At 44.2% G+C, this 15861-nt stretch overlaps 1 protein-coding gene across 1 annotated transcript in view; it reads left to right on the top strand.

Moving 5' to 3' along the window:
- HSF4 (heat shock transcription factor 4) overlaps positions 1–15861 on the top strand; it is a 507465-nt gene that overhangs the window by 308674 nt on the left and 182930 nt on the right. Inside the window, exon 7 of the mRNA XM_078670271.1 lies at positions 14394–14493. Within this exon, the coding sequence (XP_078526397.1) occupies positions 14394–14493 (100 nt within the window). The remainder of the gene's footprint in view (positions 1–14393; positions 14494–15861) is intronic.

Raw genomic sequence — 15861 nt, 5'->3', positions numbered from 1 at the left:
ACAATTTCATTACCATTATTCTGATTACCAAGCGTTAGAAAGTATACATCTTATTTTCTGTTTGCATTTTAATAAATACACTGGAGGTGGCATCTAGTGTATCAATGAGGAGCACCAGTTACAACAAGACCACCATCTCCCTCAACTGCAAGTTTAGCTCAAATATAATAGGATGTTCTGACTGCACTACTTTGGCTATTAAACACATTTCCTATCTAGGAGATGCCCCTGGCTTCTTCACATTCACTCCTGTTCAAGTACTTTCAGCCAGATTAAATAATCTTTCATCTAGCTTTTTATCATGTTTTTTTTAAACATGTTCTTCCCCAGAAAGAAGGGCATTCTCCCAGTTACCTTTCTTTCCCTTGCTACTCTTTTTCCTAATCCTGCCTTCTACACTTTTTACTCAGATGTCAAAATCTCCATTCTTAAACCTTTTTTGCCATTTGATTTTCCCCTCTATTTCCTCTGCTCTCTTATCCTTTCAGTTCTTATCCTCCTCGTCTCTCCTTTTTTCTAAACCATGTCTGAATATAATATCCCCTCTCATTCCATTGTGTTCTGTTCTTTTCCCTACCATTTCTCCATGATCACCTAAGATTCTTTACTTAATTCCTATCCTGGTTAATGCTCTCTCATTCCGCCCTCCTTTACCCTTGTTCCTCCTTCATTTCACCCTATTACTTGATTCCATTCCTTCTCTCACTTATTCCTCTTGTCTCCTTTTCCTTCTACTCTCTTTCCCGATTCGCATCCTCAATGGCCCACTGTTGTAGGGTAGACTCTAGCACAACTGAATTCAGGCAGAACGTGCAAATGTTCACAGGCATCAGCAGAAACTTAGCCATCACCCCTCCGAGGCCTACGCCCTTGCACCTTAGGCCCCTTTTGCTTTCCCAGGTTCAGTAATACAGGAGGATAGGTCATAAAACCAGGAAAGCCACATCCGTGTGAAATGTGTTTCTAGTAAAGCGAATATCTACATGCTAATTCCAATAGTGTTGTTTAATTAGATGGAGGCAAAATGGAGGCGGTGATTAAAAACTTTACTTTGCTGGGCATGACAAACGTGTCCACTCTCTCACAATGGAAGAACTGAAGGGAGAATGCTGAAGCAAATGAATCATGTTTTTGCATTTAATCAGTCAGCTTTAATTCATCTATTTTGTAAATTTATATCTATTTTGGAGATTTTTTTAAATTTAATTTAGATCTATTTTGGAGATTTTTTTAAATGGTAATTTAGGTTTTCCCAGAACTGTCTAAAACAAAGTCCACAGACGTTTAACCACAGTGCACTGTATTTTCACCGGCTCGTCTCCCCTCCCCGCCACCAACGCAATTTTTCTGCTGATGCAGGCGGAATCAAGAAGAACACCGGCACATTAAATACAGATCACCTGTTCGCCGATTAGTATGTAAAATTTAGAGTAAAAATAAAGACAATGTGGTACTCTGCTTACATTGTTTCAGCAAAATCAGCAGCATGACCCAAACCGGATAGTTCTCATTTTGTTCAATCTTAACTCTGACCTGCGAGTCTTTCAAAACGCACCGTTGTTCATGTCTATCTCTACAAATTAACTTTCATCCCAATCTACTCTGGTAACAGTAAATCATGTGCACATGAGCGTCATTAGAGAGAGGTCAAGAGGAACAGCAATTTTCAATGTTAGCGATGTCAAGTGCAAGTGCTGCTGGAACTGGAAGACGGGGATAATTCTATGTAAGGGCGAGGCTGACACCTTGAAGGACACGTACAGCGTTACCAGCTCCATACACGGACAACCCGACCTAAGGATATTACACCAGAATTAGGGGCACTTCAGGCGGTCCTGCCAACATAACCATCAGGCCTGATAACCCTCCTTTTGCCAAAGCTCCAATCACTCACGTCACAACAATGCCCCTGCACAATGCACCCTTACTTCGACATGAAAACAAAGCCAGCACGCAGTGTTTCAACATGAGAGCAGCCATGATAATTCAACTTCTGGCCCGCCCGCCCCGGTCGCAACAGCTAGTGCCACTGTGGCACCCACTGTCTGTTGAGACTCGCAACAGCCAGTGCCACGGAACTTGCAACCAGGCCAGGCCCAGAAAGAATTAAAAAAAGCAAAAGGGGCCTAAGGGGCAAGGGCATAGGCCCGGCATCCATCGATGATCAGGCCAGAAGCAGGAGGATTATTGAATTCAATTTAAACGACTGGACGGCGTCTGGTCCAGTCGCAAATAGACTCACCTGCGGGCGGCAGACAGGGGGGAATAAAATTATGGGGTGCTGACTTTCCCAGTCCCTGGCCTGGCCTCTGAGATGCGTAAGATGCTGCATAACGTCCTTTCACCTTGTCTGCTGGATCTGCAGCAGTTGATATCATGACATCACAACTCTTAAAAGATGACGTGCACGGAGACTGCATTTTGGGACAGCGATATTTTAGAACCAAGGCACTATTTTCTGAGAGTATTTGCCAAACAAATTATGGAAAATTATATTGTGGTTTAAAGAAACCGAAGGCAGCCCGCCCTACTATCACTTTCTAAGTTAAATGTCTAAACTTCGCTGAAATAGGTGCGGAGGTCTGTGATGTAGGATTCTGAAGACGCACCTGCCAACCGAAAGTGAAAGTGACTGGTTGTCAACTGCATCTAGTTTCATGTATTTCAGCTGCCTTTGATCCTCTGGCATTAATTTCCTACGACTAGTGACAAATACGCTTTTCTTTCAGTATAAGGTGCCATGGCTTAAAGTTTAGCTGCTTGAGCTCTTCACATATTCAGAATCCGCCGAAAAACGTGCATTTGCCCCTCAGGGTGGGCGCTGAAACCCAGCGAAGGTGAAAGATGGGCGGCGAATACCCTCTCTGCCAGACACACATACAAAGACAGACTGACATACACAAACAGCAAGCGTTATTTACCGTGTCGAGTGCAGGGTCCATGGCGAGAGAAAAGCAGCAGGTCTCCTCAGTGACAACTGTCGACTAACAGGGAATAGGTAGAGGGACGGTCACGCCCCCAGCCGCACATTTACTGCCGGTAAAACAGTTCCTCCAGCTTTTATATCTGGTCGGTTCCTTCTGCATCTTACTTTCACTTTTTGGGAAGTCACGGGGTTCGGTCCTAGGCGCTATGCAGTGCTTGGTTTAGAAGCTTGCACGGAGCGAAGCAATTTAACATACATGCCAATAATTTAAAATGGAAAGTGAGAAATGTGTAAATATTCTTCAGGGGAATGGACTTTTCACATTAATTTATATTGAATCACAGACATTTTAGACGGAAGAGATTTAAAATATAACAATATTTCATTTTAAAAAATCGTGAGTCTCCCGCCTGAATTGGTTCTATTGGCATGTACGTGACTATCACTTTGACTTAGCATGACAAAGTCCACAATTTTGTAAATATGAACTTGGACAAAGCGATTTGGGTTGTCTGCACTAACACCACTTTATTACCCCCCAAAGGAACTCTTCTTTACAACAATAAGGATCTAAATCCACGACTTACAGGTTGCATGCAGCTCCTCGATGCTGGTTTATAGCTCACTGTGCTATATTAAAAGGCTTGTGTGTGTGAACTGGAAGTTACAAACGGATCTGTGTCAAAAGCAGTAGTCAACACACATACCTAAATAAACTCCAAATCTCCACAGGCATGTTAAACGATGGGATTTGCAGCAGGCGCATTAGCCCGCTGTGCTACTTTATGAATCAAACCTATCACTGGACAAAACACAGAACTCTCCCAGAACTGTGTTAACCACTAAAGTTGTTTTACCGCTAATGTAATTCATTCAAAACTGCTGTTCAGACAATGATCTCTGCAGCAGGTGTCTAAACCCTGTAGAATGTTTTAAATTGCAGCCTCTTTGTGACCAATCAAGAACAGATTTACTGAAATATATGTCCTTGTTGCCAACTTCTTTACAGCTGATATTTAAAAAAAATTATATGTAGTCTGTTAGACTTTACTTTTCAAATTTGGCCCCTTATGACTACACTCCCTTCCCTCTGCCACATCTTCACCCACTATGGGTTTCCAGAGAAAACAGTTTCCAATTCCTTGTATTTTTCGACCCTGATATTTTAGAAACAAAGCACCATTTTTCTGAGGCCACGTGCCAAACCAAAGTTGAAAAATTATATTTTGGTTTAAAGAAATCGAAGGCAGACCCCTCAACTATCACTTTCCAAGTTAAATGTCTAAAGGTCGCTGAAACAGGTGCGGAGCTCTGTGCTGTGTAATTCTGAGGACGCACCTGCCAACCGAAAGTAAAAGTGATCTGGTTGGTTGTCCAATGTCCACTGCAGTGTTACTTCTTGTGTTATATATCTGGGTGAATAGACAGAAGCAGCAAAATACCAGTGGGGCAGCACATTACGCTATGCACAGATGTTTAACTTGTGCTTTAAGCCACATCCTTAATCACATCGGCCACGCCCCTATGAGAGACCCTGTAGTTTTTTCATCCCACTTAAAACCCTGCTAAAATCCACAATATTCACATAGGTTCTGAACCAGACACTATTCAGGGTCTCAGCCCGTGGATATAGGATTTGAACCAGGCGCTACCAATGACCTCTGCTGTAAGTACTGGGACTATTAGCAACCTCTTTCTGCAGGCATAGACTGAATCAGAATTCCAGACTGTGTACACCATTGGACGACGGGTGCATTCTGGGTAAGAACTGCGGACTGTCTAAGCCTAAGGCCTACAGCTGGCATTTAAATCAGAGACAGTCTTTTCCTCAAGTAAATCGAAAGGGCTAACTACCATTCTGTTTCACATGAACGGAAAAAACATACACACAGAACTAGTATTAAAACGCTATGTGTGCAAAAAGCAGGTTCTTCTAGAGCACGAGACATAAATCATTCTGGAGTCCTCTAGCCACACCGGAAATTGCACTCGTGTTGAAAGTTAAGAGTTTCAATACTAAACCACAACATCAAAAAAATGTGTCACGTAGTTTCATGTACTTCAATTGTCTCAGATGCCTACCTCGCCTCCTCGACGTCCTCGCCTCAGATAATCTTCAGGCACACTTTTTAATGCGCATGAGCTCCACCAGGCAGGAGTCAGGAGAAGACCCTCCGGCCCCCTAACCACGCGCGCAGACTCGCATGTGGTGACATCATCTCACGTCACGTGACCCATTTACCGAGCACCAGCATATTATGCAGCCTGGAAAGCATCAGGAGAGAATCCTTGTGCTCAGGGGGCCTTGCTGGGGGCTGATTCGGCCGTGTCGCATTGACTGTGCAATGTAAAGTCAAACATAACATTGCATTAAGCACAACCAGGCTTGGTTGTGCTTAATGCAATGTTATGTTTGACTTTACATTGCACGATCGGTCCGACGCGGCCAAATCGGCCCCCAACAGCAGAACCGGCCCCCTGTCATAAAACCGGCCCCCACCCCATCCAGCCTACCGGGGGATTGCCCTGTGCCCGGAAATGCCAGTCCGGCCCTGTTTCTCGGAGTATATTATGCCATTCGTAATTACACCGGCATATGTTACCTGGGGGTTCAGTTTAAGGAAGCTACTGATGAAATCTCTTAACAGCTAGCAACATGCCAAGGTGGTTTGACATTACCTGTACATTTGTCAACATCAATCTCAGGAACGCCCTAAAATGTGTCCCAAGAAATAGGGAGGAGGTCGCACTGTGCAGGGGAGAATACAAAAGGGCATTGAAAGAAATGTCAAATGGAGGTCTGGAAGAAGTTGGTTACCTCATGTAAGCGTAATGTCCCTTATGGTTTCCGGAAGGAAACCAATACCAAGAAGTTGTGCGTTGCCCCAGTTCGGGACTTGGTTCAGAGCTTCGATCCTGAAGAATAGGTTGCACATTTTGAAAGATTTATACCCCCCTCCCCCCCACTGATACGACTGACTGTAATTAGGACCTGCCTTCATATTCCCTAAACATAGCACAGGATTATGCCCAATATGGTTTTAGGAGTGGTGTAGGGACACTTGATCAGTGCTCGAACTTATATCTCCTTATCTCTACATATACAATGCCTAAATGTAACTCATTTTATATGAGTTTTATGGACCCTTCCTGAGTATTCCATAATGTCAATAGGTCCAAACTGTAGGAGATCATGGGACATATTTACAAGGGAGTTGCGTCACAGGAGCGTCACTTTTTACGATGATCTGGAGGCGCAATTCCCTGCTCCATATTTACAAAGTTGCGCTAAGCCACTTTGCATGGCGAATTGCCAGTTTTTATATATCCTATCCTTTCACTCAGGTAGCTGCATGAAAGGGGCATGCAATGGGTTTTGCTGTGAGCTTTCCATCACAATACACATTGCAGGGGGGGCGCGCACTCCTCCCTAAAATCTCACCTTTGTCCTTTGATTCTTCAAACAATGGCAGAGTAGAGCTGCAGGGGCCCTAAGAAGGGGTGAAAAGCATTAAAGCCTCATTAAAAAGAAAAAGGTCTTTTAAAGACCTGTGAAATACTCAGTGGGCTATGTGAGCACCGGGAAGCTGTCTCATCGGGCTGCCACACACGGGGTTTGGGAGGGGGGGCTATCCTGGTTAATTCTTACATCTGAAATGCTTTAGCTGCAGTGGGAGGCAAGGGGCCCCCTTTGCTAAAACTGAAAGCACAATTTCAGAGCAGAGGAGACTCCTCACCCCACACTTCAGATTAAATGAATGTTTGTTACTTGCTTTCAGTTTTATCAGAGAAGGCTTCCTGCCTCCCACTGCAGCTGAAGCATTTCAGCTCTCGGAAATTAACCCAATCCAGGGAGGGACAGCTCTTCCCAGAAAGGCGACAATGTTGCTTTTAAAGTACACTGGCAGGAGTGCAATGATCACAGGGCTAAAAGGGGTTTAAGTTGCCAAAAGACAAATCCCAGTCAGGTGTTTAAACAGCCTGCAAATTGCTTCTCTTGACACTAAATATGAGTTATAAAGAAGTATGTATTCATTCATGATGTGACTTTTCTATCTTTATTCCCTTTTATTATCAGTCATATCATTCAGGCAGCCCTAAAATACAATTTAAAGTGCTTTCTATTTATATTTGCTGTTCAGAGTTTGCACAAATAAGTGCTGAAAATAGAGCTTTAGGTGACTGCTTATTTTTTGTACCACCTGGGACATCAAAATAATGAGCTGGCAACCCTAATCATAAAACTGGAAGTTTGTTGCAATATCAGCCCAGTATTTATTTCCTCCACCCTCGATCCCTGGTTAATGCCATAATTGCAATAGCAATAGTTTAACATATCTGAAACCCTGCGCTGCCGTCAATAGCATGCTGAGTTACTGCAAGTGTCTGGGAATGCACCCTGCATTCAGACAACTTGCTCCAAATTCTCGCCCTTCACATTCATGCTCACCCTGCACTCACAGCGATCACAATTCCCTCATACTGACCCCCATGCACCCACACCCTGCACTCCGTGATCCCTCTGCTCTCACAATGCACTTGCGCGGTTTTCCCTGTACCTCAACCTGCAGCCACACAAGCACACTACCCACCCTGCACTCATGTGACACTTCACTCACCTGTCCCCCTCACTGCTCAATCTGCAATCTCACTTAAACAAGCCCATCTCTAACCATGCATTCATTAGTCCCACTCAGCACTAACATGTACACCCAAATTCATATGGTCACCTCACTCACCCTGCATTCACTCCGCTTACCCTACTCTCACACTGTCGCATACCTCACTGTGCACTCACATGAGCACTCCTGCCACCCTCACAGCACAGAGGGTTAATGTGCCTGCTATAAAGAAGGTGTACCATGCAGATCAAAGAATTGAGGGGCATATGTTCAAGGAAGTTGCGGAGTGAGGCGTTAGCAGTCATGGGTTAAGACCTCTCTCCGCCACTTCAGAAACGGAAAGCTGCACTATATTTACAACAATATGGTGCAGCCTTGCATTTCCCCTGCGCTGGCGCTACACTTAGCAGTGTAGCGCTAAAGCAGACACCATTGTACCATAGTGCAAGGGTGTCTGGGTGCAGGGAAAAGATTGTTTATGTACAGGAGGGGGACCTTCCTCTACATAAGGAGGGGGACCTTCCTGTACATAAACAATCTTTAAATGCCATTTGTCTAACTTCCATGTGTGCTGCTTAATGCAGCACACACAAAAATCACAAAATTGATTTTTTTTTTTAAGATTACAAATAAAAGGCATTTTGCTTTTTCCATGTGTGCTGCACAAGGCAGCACACATTAATGAAGCAAACATGAGGAGAAATAATGCATTTCCCCTAGTTTCCCCAGCTTAAGACCAGGTTTTCCCTGTTCTTAATTTTAACGCTGCCTCACTTTTACACTGCCCTTGTAAATAGGGCGCAACATCAAAATCAGTGCCTGTTGCAGTGGAACGCCCACCACAACACCCACTGTCCACCCTTTCACGCTAAGCATAGCATGAAAGGGGGCCTTATTTATAAGGCAGCGTTAAGCCAAGTGAAGTGGCTTAACTCTGCCTTGTAAATACGCCAATGCCCCTATCGCCACCACAACGTCGTAAAAAGTGCCGGTGTGGTGTCTATAGGGGCTTGTACATATGCCCCTAAGTATGATGAAACTATGAGTAGCAATATAAAAAATATATATGTTTGCCAGAAAAGTGCTATAGAGAGATGAGGTGCATTGTTGGTGAGTGGTAGTGAGGGTAGTCATGGAGAAGGAGGAAACACTCATTGTTTTGAACATTATTTGCCAGATATGGCCCGGGATATGGGGGTGGCTGTCGAATATGTAGAGTACCAGATTCCAGAAATGTTTGTCAGGTGGTGGGGGGGACCGACATTTAAAAAAATTCAGCTGGGGGGGCTCAACCTTCAAAAGTTTGAAGACCTCTGCCCTAGACAATCTAACTGCCTGGATGTCCTGGTTAAAAGTTGGGAGTGCTTGGATGTTTAGCCCTAGGTCCTGTCTCACCCAGATTGTCAAGCCGCCTGATGGCTACCCTTTAGTGGCCGGAATATAAAAATGTAGATATCCCACGCAAAAGAGAGGAACATCTGCCCAAGTCTCTTGAAAGAGACAGATCACAAAACCCTTGATAAAAGAATGCCACTCTGGGGATCCCAGTTTAGAACCTAATCCTGCGATGTTCCAGGACAACAGGGTTTTCTTTAAGGGTATTGTGCAAACGGCCAGATGACCACTTAAAGCAGAGGAAATTGGTCTGTCCTCCTGCCATACTCCATCGTTTTGGCTGGTTGGCAGGGGTTCCACTTCTGAGGTTTGTTCTAGCTCTTTAGGTAAATGTTCAATGCTTGATGGACTAACCTTTTGGATGGTATTAGCTAATTGATGTTCCTGCTGCTTTTTTGGCAAATCCGCCTATCGTTAGTCTATATTTTCTAAAGTAGAGCTTCCCTGCATCCTAGTTTGCGGGTGAGAGAGCAGGCGTTCTCACTTCTCAAAGGGGAGCATCTAAACTGAATGGCTGACGGTCCTGGCGGACTTGTACAAAACTCTAGAGCAAATACATTTTCTGCTAGATCTTCCTTAGTCATTGTGAGCTCTATACAATCCAGGTGATTAACTGGTGAAAACAACCTACACGCTTTTGCTATGTTTTCCCTAATCACCGATCGGCATCCCCTGACATGCCGTATCCAATTAATAGTTTTATTTATTAGGGAGTCCTCGTTTTCTGGGCTTTTACTTACATCATGTTTTGGTACGTTCACCATAAAAATCTATGAGTACTGACGGAGTCTCTAAAATGATGAACTGATTGCCTATGTCTCTGCCCGGCCTCTGGCTGAATAGGATGCACTACAGGATTTATGTTATGGCATGTCGGAACCCTCCTGAGAGCTGCTTTATATGAGTTGTCAATGTAGCTAGCAGTAGGGTGTAGAGTGGTTCTAGGCTTTGGTGAAAGTGGCCTCGTATTATCAATCCTGGGCCTTCCCAAAGTGAATGGAGCCCTTTCTACAGGAGTATTTGTTACTTGGGGGGCATTGACTGGTATAGCCCTTGATGTTACCTGGATGGCTGGAGTTATACCCTGTAAGCATCCAGGGCAGCTACTTTCCCTTACATCCCGAGTTTGTGATGGAGCAGAAGTTAGTAGCTTGACCATCGATGTTAGCTCCTCTATCTGGCTTCTTATTGATCCCATTTCCTGTCTTAATAAAATAACTTGCTGTAACATATCTTGGTGCTCCTTAGTCATGCCTGGCCCTACATCCTTTCTCTGCACAGGTGAAGTCTGTGTCATCTGTAACCCTCCCCTTGTTTTGTTATCGGATATGTCTAACAGTGGCAGAAATCTGTTAGTACAATCTACAGAGGAAACAATGTGATCTGTATTAGCTGCACTCCTATTAGCCCTATCTCCGTCGTTATTATTATTAGACGATTTCTTTTTAAGAATTTTATGGAACATTGCAGGGAATGTGGGAGTAATGGGATTTGTATATGGGGACAAACTAGGGGGAGTTGTAATACAAGTGGGTTGTGTAGTGGGTGCGGACTCCAAAATACCCTCGCACTCTCCTATTAAAGTGTCAATCCGATCTAATACAGTTACTGCCTGCATGCAATTGGAGCTTCCTTGCCTTTTTACCCCTACTACCCCGATTTGTTCCAATGCTTCCAGCCCCATCCCCATTTCCACCTGGTAGCTTTCTTTTCCCCATAGCTGGTTGATACAAGTTAGATAATGTAACCCCTTTAGACAAACAATACACCCAGCACGAGTACTACAACTTCGCCTCAGTATGATGATGCCTTGCGAACACTATCTCTAATGTAACAACCAAAAGGGGAAATGTTGCACAATAAATATTAGGCCGACTATTTCAAACAAACAGTGTCATTATAGGCTTTATCATTTAGTCAAAGTCAGGAGGGTGTAAACAGTACCTTGCGGATTTGTGATAGTCTCCACGAAGTCTCAACAGCGACTCCACAGCTGGGCCAAGTAAACCAAATGAAAGTAAATGAAAGAGGGGTGGGCCTGCCCTGCTTCTTCCTGCCACTGACAGGCCTGCCCTTAGCCCCGGCGCGTCCAGCGGCGCGGCGGGAGAGGCTGTGGTTGGAGCACGATGGAAGCTCAGGCGCCTCCCCCCTTACTCGCAGCACCTGCAGATGTCTCGTTGCACGCTGGGAGATGTAGTCTCCAACCAGGGTGTAGCAGTGTCAGCGCGGCTTTCCGGAGGCCCTGGGAATTCCTGTCCGACCAGGGCAAGGTCAGCGGGTTGGCGGGCAGCAGTGTGGGCACAAGGACACAAGAACTCAACAGGCTCCCGCACCGCGAGGGGAGAGGCTGTGTTTTGAGCACGATGGAAGCTCAGTCGCCTCCCCCCCTCACTCGCAGCACTTGCAGATGTCTTGTTGCACCCTGGGAGATGTAGTATCCAACCAGGGTGTAGTGTAGCAGGGTCAGCGCAGATTTCCGGCGGCCCTGGGACTCCTGTCCCACCAGGGCAAGGTCAGCGGGATGGCGGGCAGCAGTGCGGGCCCAAGGACACAAGAACTCAACAGGCTCCCACATCCATTCGGGTTAGCCCCCCTGCAAGGTATGTGGAGGTGCCTCCTCCGGACTCAATCAGGAGCTCTCCAGACAGAGTACGGTGCTGATGGGGCCGCCTGCACCGCGGGGGCCTGTGTTGCACCACTGAGCTGTGTCTTACCTCTAAATTTGTTTTTACTTAATATTAATGGGCTTGGGGCAGCCTTGCAGGAAGTAGGGCAGGATATGCCAGTGGTTAACATCAGGCCCGTCCTTGTTTTGTTGTATGTGAAGGATGCAGTTATTATGTTTAGAAACCTCAATGGTCTAAATAAAGTATGCATAACATTTGTGCAATTTGTGGAGCATTTAAACCTAAAGACTAATCTTATTAAAACTTTTACTATGGCTTATGATCCTAAACGTCTGAAGTCCCGCTGTTAAGCTGTCTTGGGTAAATGTATAGAGAGGATCTCACCAGTGCCAGCTCCTCCGCTTAGGTGGAGGAGCGTCACCCCACTGCTCAAAAGTAAATTGAAAATGATAATGTATTGTTATCATTTTAGCTTTCTTATAGCAGCCAGTGGCTCTGGGGGCAGGTAGGGCTGGCCAGAACAGGGGGAGGAGTGGTTTGCACTCCTTAAGTGTGTACAACTGCTTGGCTGGCCCTCTTGGGCTAGCCAAACAGTCATGCACACTTTGCATCTTCCGCACCAGGCAGTAATGCACAGTCTGGTGAGAAACATGACCATCCTCCTATTCCCTATCTGAGCGCCAAACCACAGTGCACAGGCCAACCACAACGCTGCATTGCAGCATTGTGATTGGCTCAGGGGAGCCGTGGTACTTCCTGATGCCGGGCCGGAGACAGGAAGAAGTGGACAGAGGAGAGGTGGTGGCCGGATGTTTTCAGGTAAGGGATTTTTAATTTTATTTTTTCGTACCTACCCCTGCCTCACCACCTAGGTCCGGTAGCAGCTGCTACTGGGCCCCACACTTCCCATTTGGGGGTGACTTTTGACTCTAATTGGTCCTGGACTCCCTGTTTGGTTGCTAATAAACAGTGTTTTGCATAATCACTTGTTTTCTTTTCAATCTAGCAGCATATCTAGGGAAAAAAACAATCAGCCCACTTTTGGAAATGTGTAAATAAGTCTCACTAATGACGCTTGGGGCTGGAATCACGGGGTATTGCAATGCTAGCACCCTACAGGTGGAAAAAAATCATGCATGTTGGTGCATTTTGAGCCTTCCTATAAGTAGCTCAATTATGCCATGCATGACAAACTGGGATTAGGTTTTATAGAGGATAGCATTAAACTTGCTTATCTATCGAGCGGGAGAGGGTGGAACTCTTAATGTCATCTTTTAAAGAATATATATTGATACAGTCTGTTGCTGGTCTCAAGCCATATCTTGGGGGTTGTTAATCCAACATGGAGGGTCTGTTCCTGACCAGGCTTCGAATTAGCTCAATAAGGTAGTAGCTGTGCTTTCCTTTGGAGCAATATGACACCGAATCCATACGTTGTTGCCTCTGAAATTAATTTTCGTCAAAGACTTTGCTTCATTTCGTGTTCTTTTGTAAAAAAAAAAAAATAATTATGGAGATGCCTCTTTCCAATTTTTAGAAAGCGGCATTTGTTGAGTGTAGGTCAACGTCACTCTACTTACTCATGCATCCTTCTGTAGAGGTTTGTGTACATGTTGGCCTTTTCCTCAAATCAGCTGTTCTCAACCCCAATAGCCTGCTCTTTTGATCTTGGTTTGCTGTGAAAAACTTGTTTTTAACTCATTAATATTATTCTAACTGATGAGTTAATTCCATATTTTTATTAATGTTCCTTCATGATTATTTTTTAATGATCGAATAAAGAAAGATTGAGTAAAACAATTCATGGTGTCGACCAATGAACAGCCACCACTTCACAGTCATTGCATAAACGGTGCTCTCAACTGTCAACCTGATCTAGAGTTCTTCAATCTGAGTTCTTTAAGCATGCGAGGCTTCATAGCTTATACAAATATGGGCTGATGGTCCAATTAAGGTTGCCATAATTTCTTTATAGGTGAAGTATCTGTATAGCCTTTTCAAATCTGTGCTTTTAGTATCTTTTGTTTTTGTTGAATCAATAATCCTAGAGATGCTGTTTGAAAAAAGGCAGCCATATTGAAGGATTATTCTTTTGGTAAAACTCCCTTTTTTGCAAAATGGAGTCTGAAAGAACACTTGACTTTTCTTCTTAGTAGACCTAGAAAATATGACTATTCAACCCCTTTACACAGACTTTTTCCGCACTGGAAATTCAAATATGTTTGCTGTGTTTTTGTATAATTGTATAAATAACACAAAATTAAAGTGTCTTTATCTACTCCAGTAATGCAACACACGAGCAAATGTTACACCAATGCCTAAAAATAAGAGGGTGAGTCTGTTGAAAGCACACTTCAAGTGCTTAGAATGATATTGTAATGGTGCATAAATCCATACCTAAAAGGATGCATACCTGCTTTCATGGTAGGTGTGTTCTAAGAGTAGTATTAGTTTATTATTTCATTTGTTTCTTAACTGGGGAAGCATTGGTTCGGTCCTACGTCCACTGTGGAAATTCTTCAATGGTAAATCAACCTCTTTCTGTTATGTTTTTCCTACCGGGCTCCAAGGTATGGCTGTTTTACTATAAGAGATACAGGCGATCATGCTAAAATGTGATTGCGACAGGAGAGAGTACCCAGTCATAAATTGACAAATTCCTTCAGTCATGGTTAGTGCCCAGTGGAACAAGGGTTTTTCACTATTCCCATTTAAAAAGCTGTAGTGGTGCACACACCAAATATGAGCTTTCCGAAGGAATGGACTTTTGTTTTTGCTGCTGTGACCATCATTTAAATTAATTTCTTTCTCTCCCCCCATCAGACCTCTTATGCTAGATGACGGAAACACATCTCCTCAAGCATCCAAGTTCAGCCGCCATTTATCGCCTGATGCACTTCATGACTCCTACTTCATTCAGTCGGTAGGTGTCACTTATTCGTTTATGTTCTTCTCTAGGGTTGAATATTACAAAACAAATTGTATCTACTTTGGCTCACAATTTGTTCGCTGACATTTGCGAACTAACCCCATTTACCGGCCAGGCACCTAGAGAGTCGGCCACCTTTTGCTATCACCTGCAGTCAATATACCATCTGATAGGTGAATGTCACAGGGACAGCCAGGGAAGCAATCTGCTTTCAGGGTGTTGATAAAGAGAAGTAAAATGTGCTTCCAATTGACATCACTTCACTACCCAACACTAAAACTAATACCATAACACTCAGCAGTCAGACAGGATTTTAGTTCATACAGACTGCTTAATATTTCCCTTTTATTTCTTGACATTCTTACATTCACATAAAACAAAACTGCTAAGGGTCATATCCATCACCCAGTACAGTCCCTGTCCACAGCAACAAATCACCTATTACCATCTGATCAGGCATGGAATACCTAAAGAGACCTGCCATATGCCTCCTGCTTCCTCCAGCATCATCACCCCCTCACAATACAGTTGCAAAAAGCTCTCGGAATTTTTCTATAACAAAATCATCTTCATATTCAGCATCTTCGATACTCAACTGGACCCCGTCACCATCACAACACAACTTCCCATCACAGTCGAAGAATGGACCATGGACTCAAGACCATCAAAACCTCTGCTACCATGAAGACCATCCACTGTGGGGCCCCCATCTGACACTTGCTCTCACCACACCTTCACTCTAATTTAGTCCACCACTGCAGGTCCCAACTAGACAAATACTATGGCCACTTCTTACCATCTCAGAATGACAATCAGATATGCGAAGATATTAACACAGTCCATCCCAGCAGATACCTCCACCACTTCTCCATTTAACCAATACATACTCAGGACCATAAACGTTAAACAACATATCTCAGAATGGACAACTCAGTGCAGTAACCAGCTAAGTGTAGTATGAACATAAGAAATACTATTAAAGGCTCTGCAGTAGCTCAAAGCTGCCAGCTTACTGAAAACTGTAACCTTTGTGGCTGCCTTTCACACTTCTTCATCCGTCATACTGCTAAGCACTGTGTTCCATAACACAATAACGGCACTTCCATGGAAACACTTTCCACACAGGATCAAAGCAAAGACAACACACTTCCAACCACACAACGCAGCATGCGAACCACGTAGGCAACTGTTTCAGTGCCCCACATAGGGATAGTAAGTGCTATATAACTGTTGTAGTACACAGACATACTTCGGCAGTATGCACTTATATGAAAGATTTGTTAAGGCATGGACCTAGCGCAAAGAAGCACCTTAGAGGACACTTTTTGGGGGGCGCAGGAGCATCTCTCTATACAGAAAAAA

The sequence above is a fragment of the Lissotriton helveticus genome, chromosome 12, assembly GCF_964261635.1.
Source record: "Lissotriton helveticus chromosome 12, aLisHel1.1, whole genome shotgun sequence".
NCBI lineage: Eukaryota > Metazoa > Chordata > Amphibia > Caudata > Salamandridae > Lissotriton > Lissotriton helveticus.
This window is presented reverse-complemented; position numbering and strand designations above follow the sequence as displayed.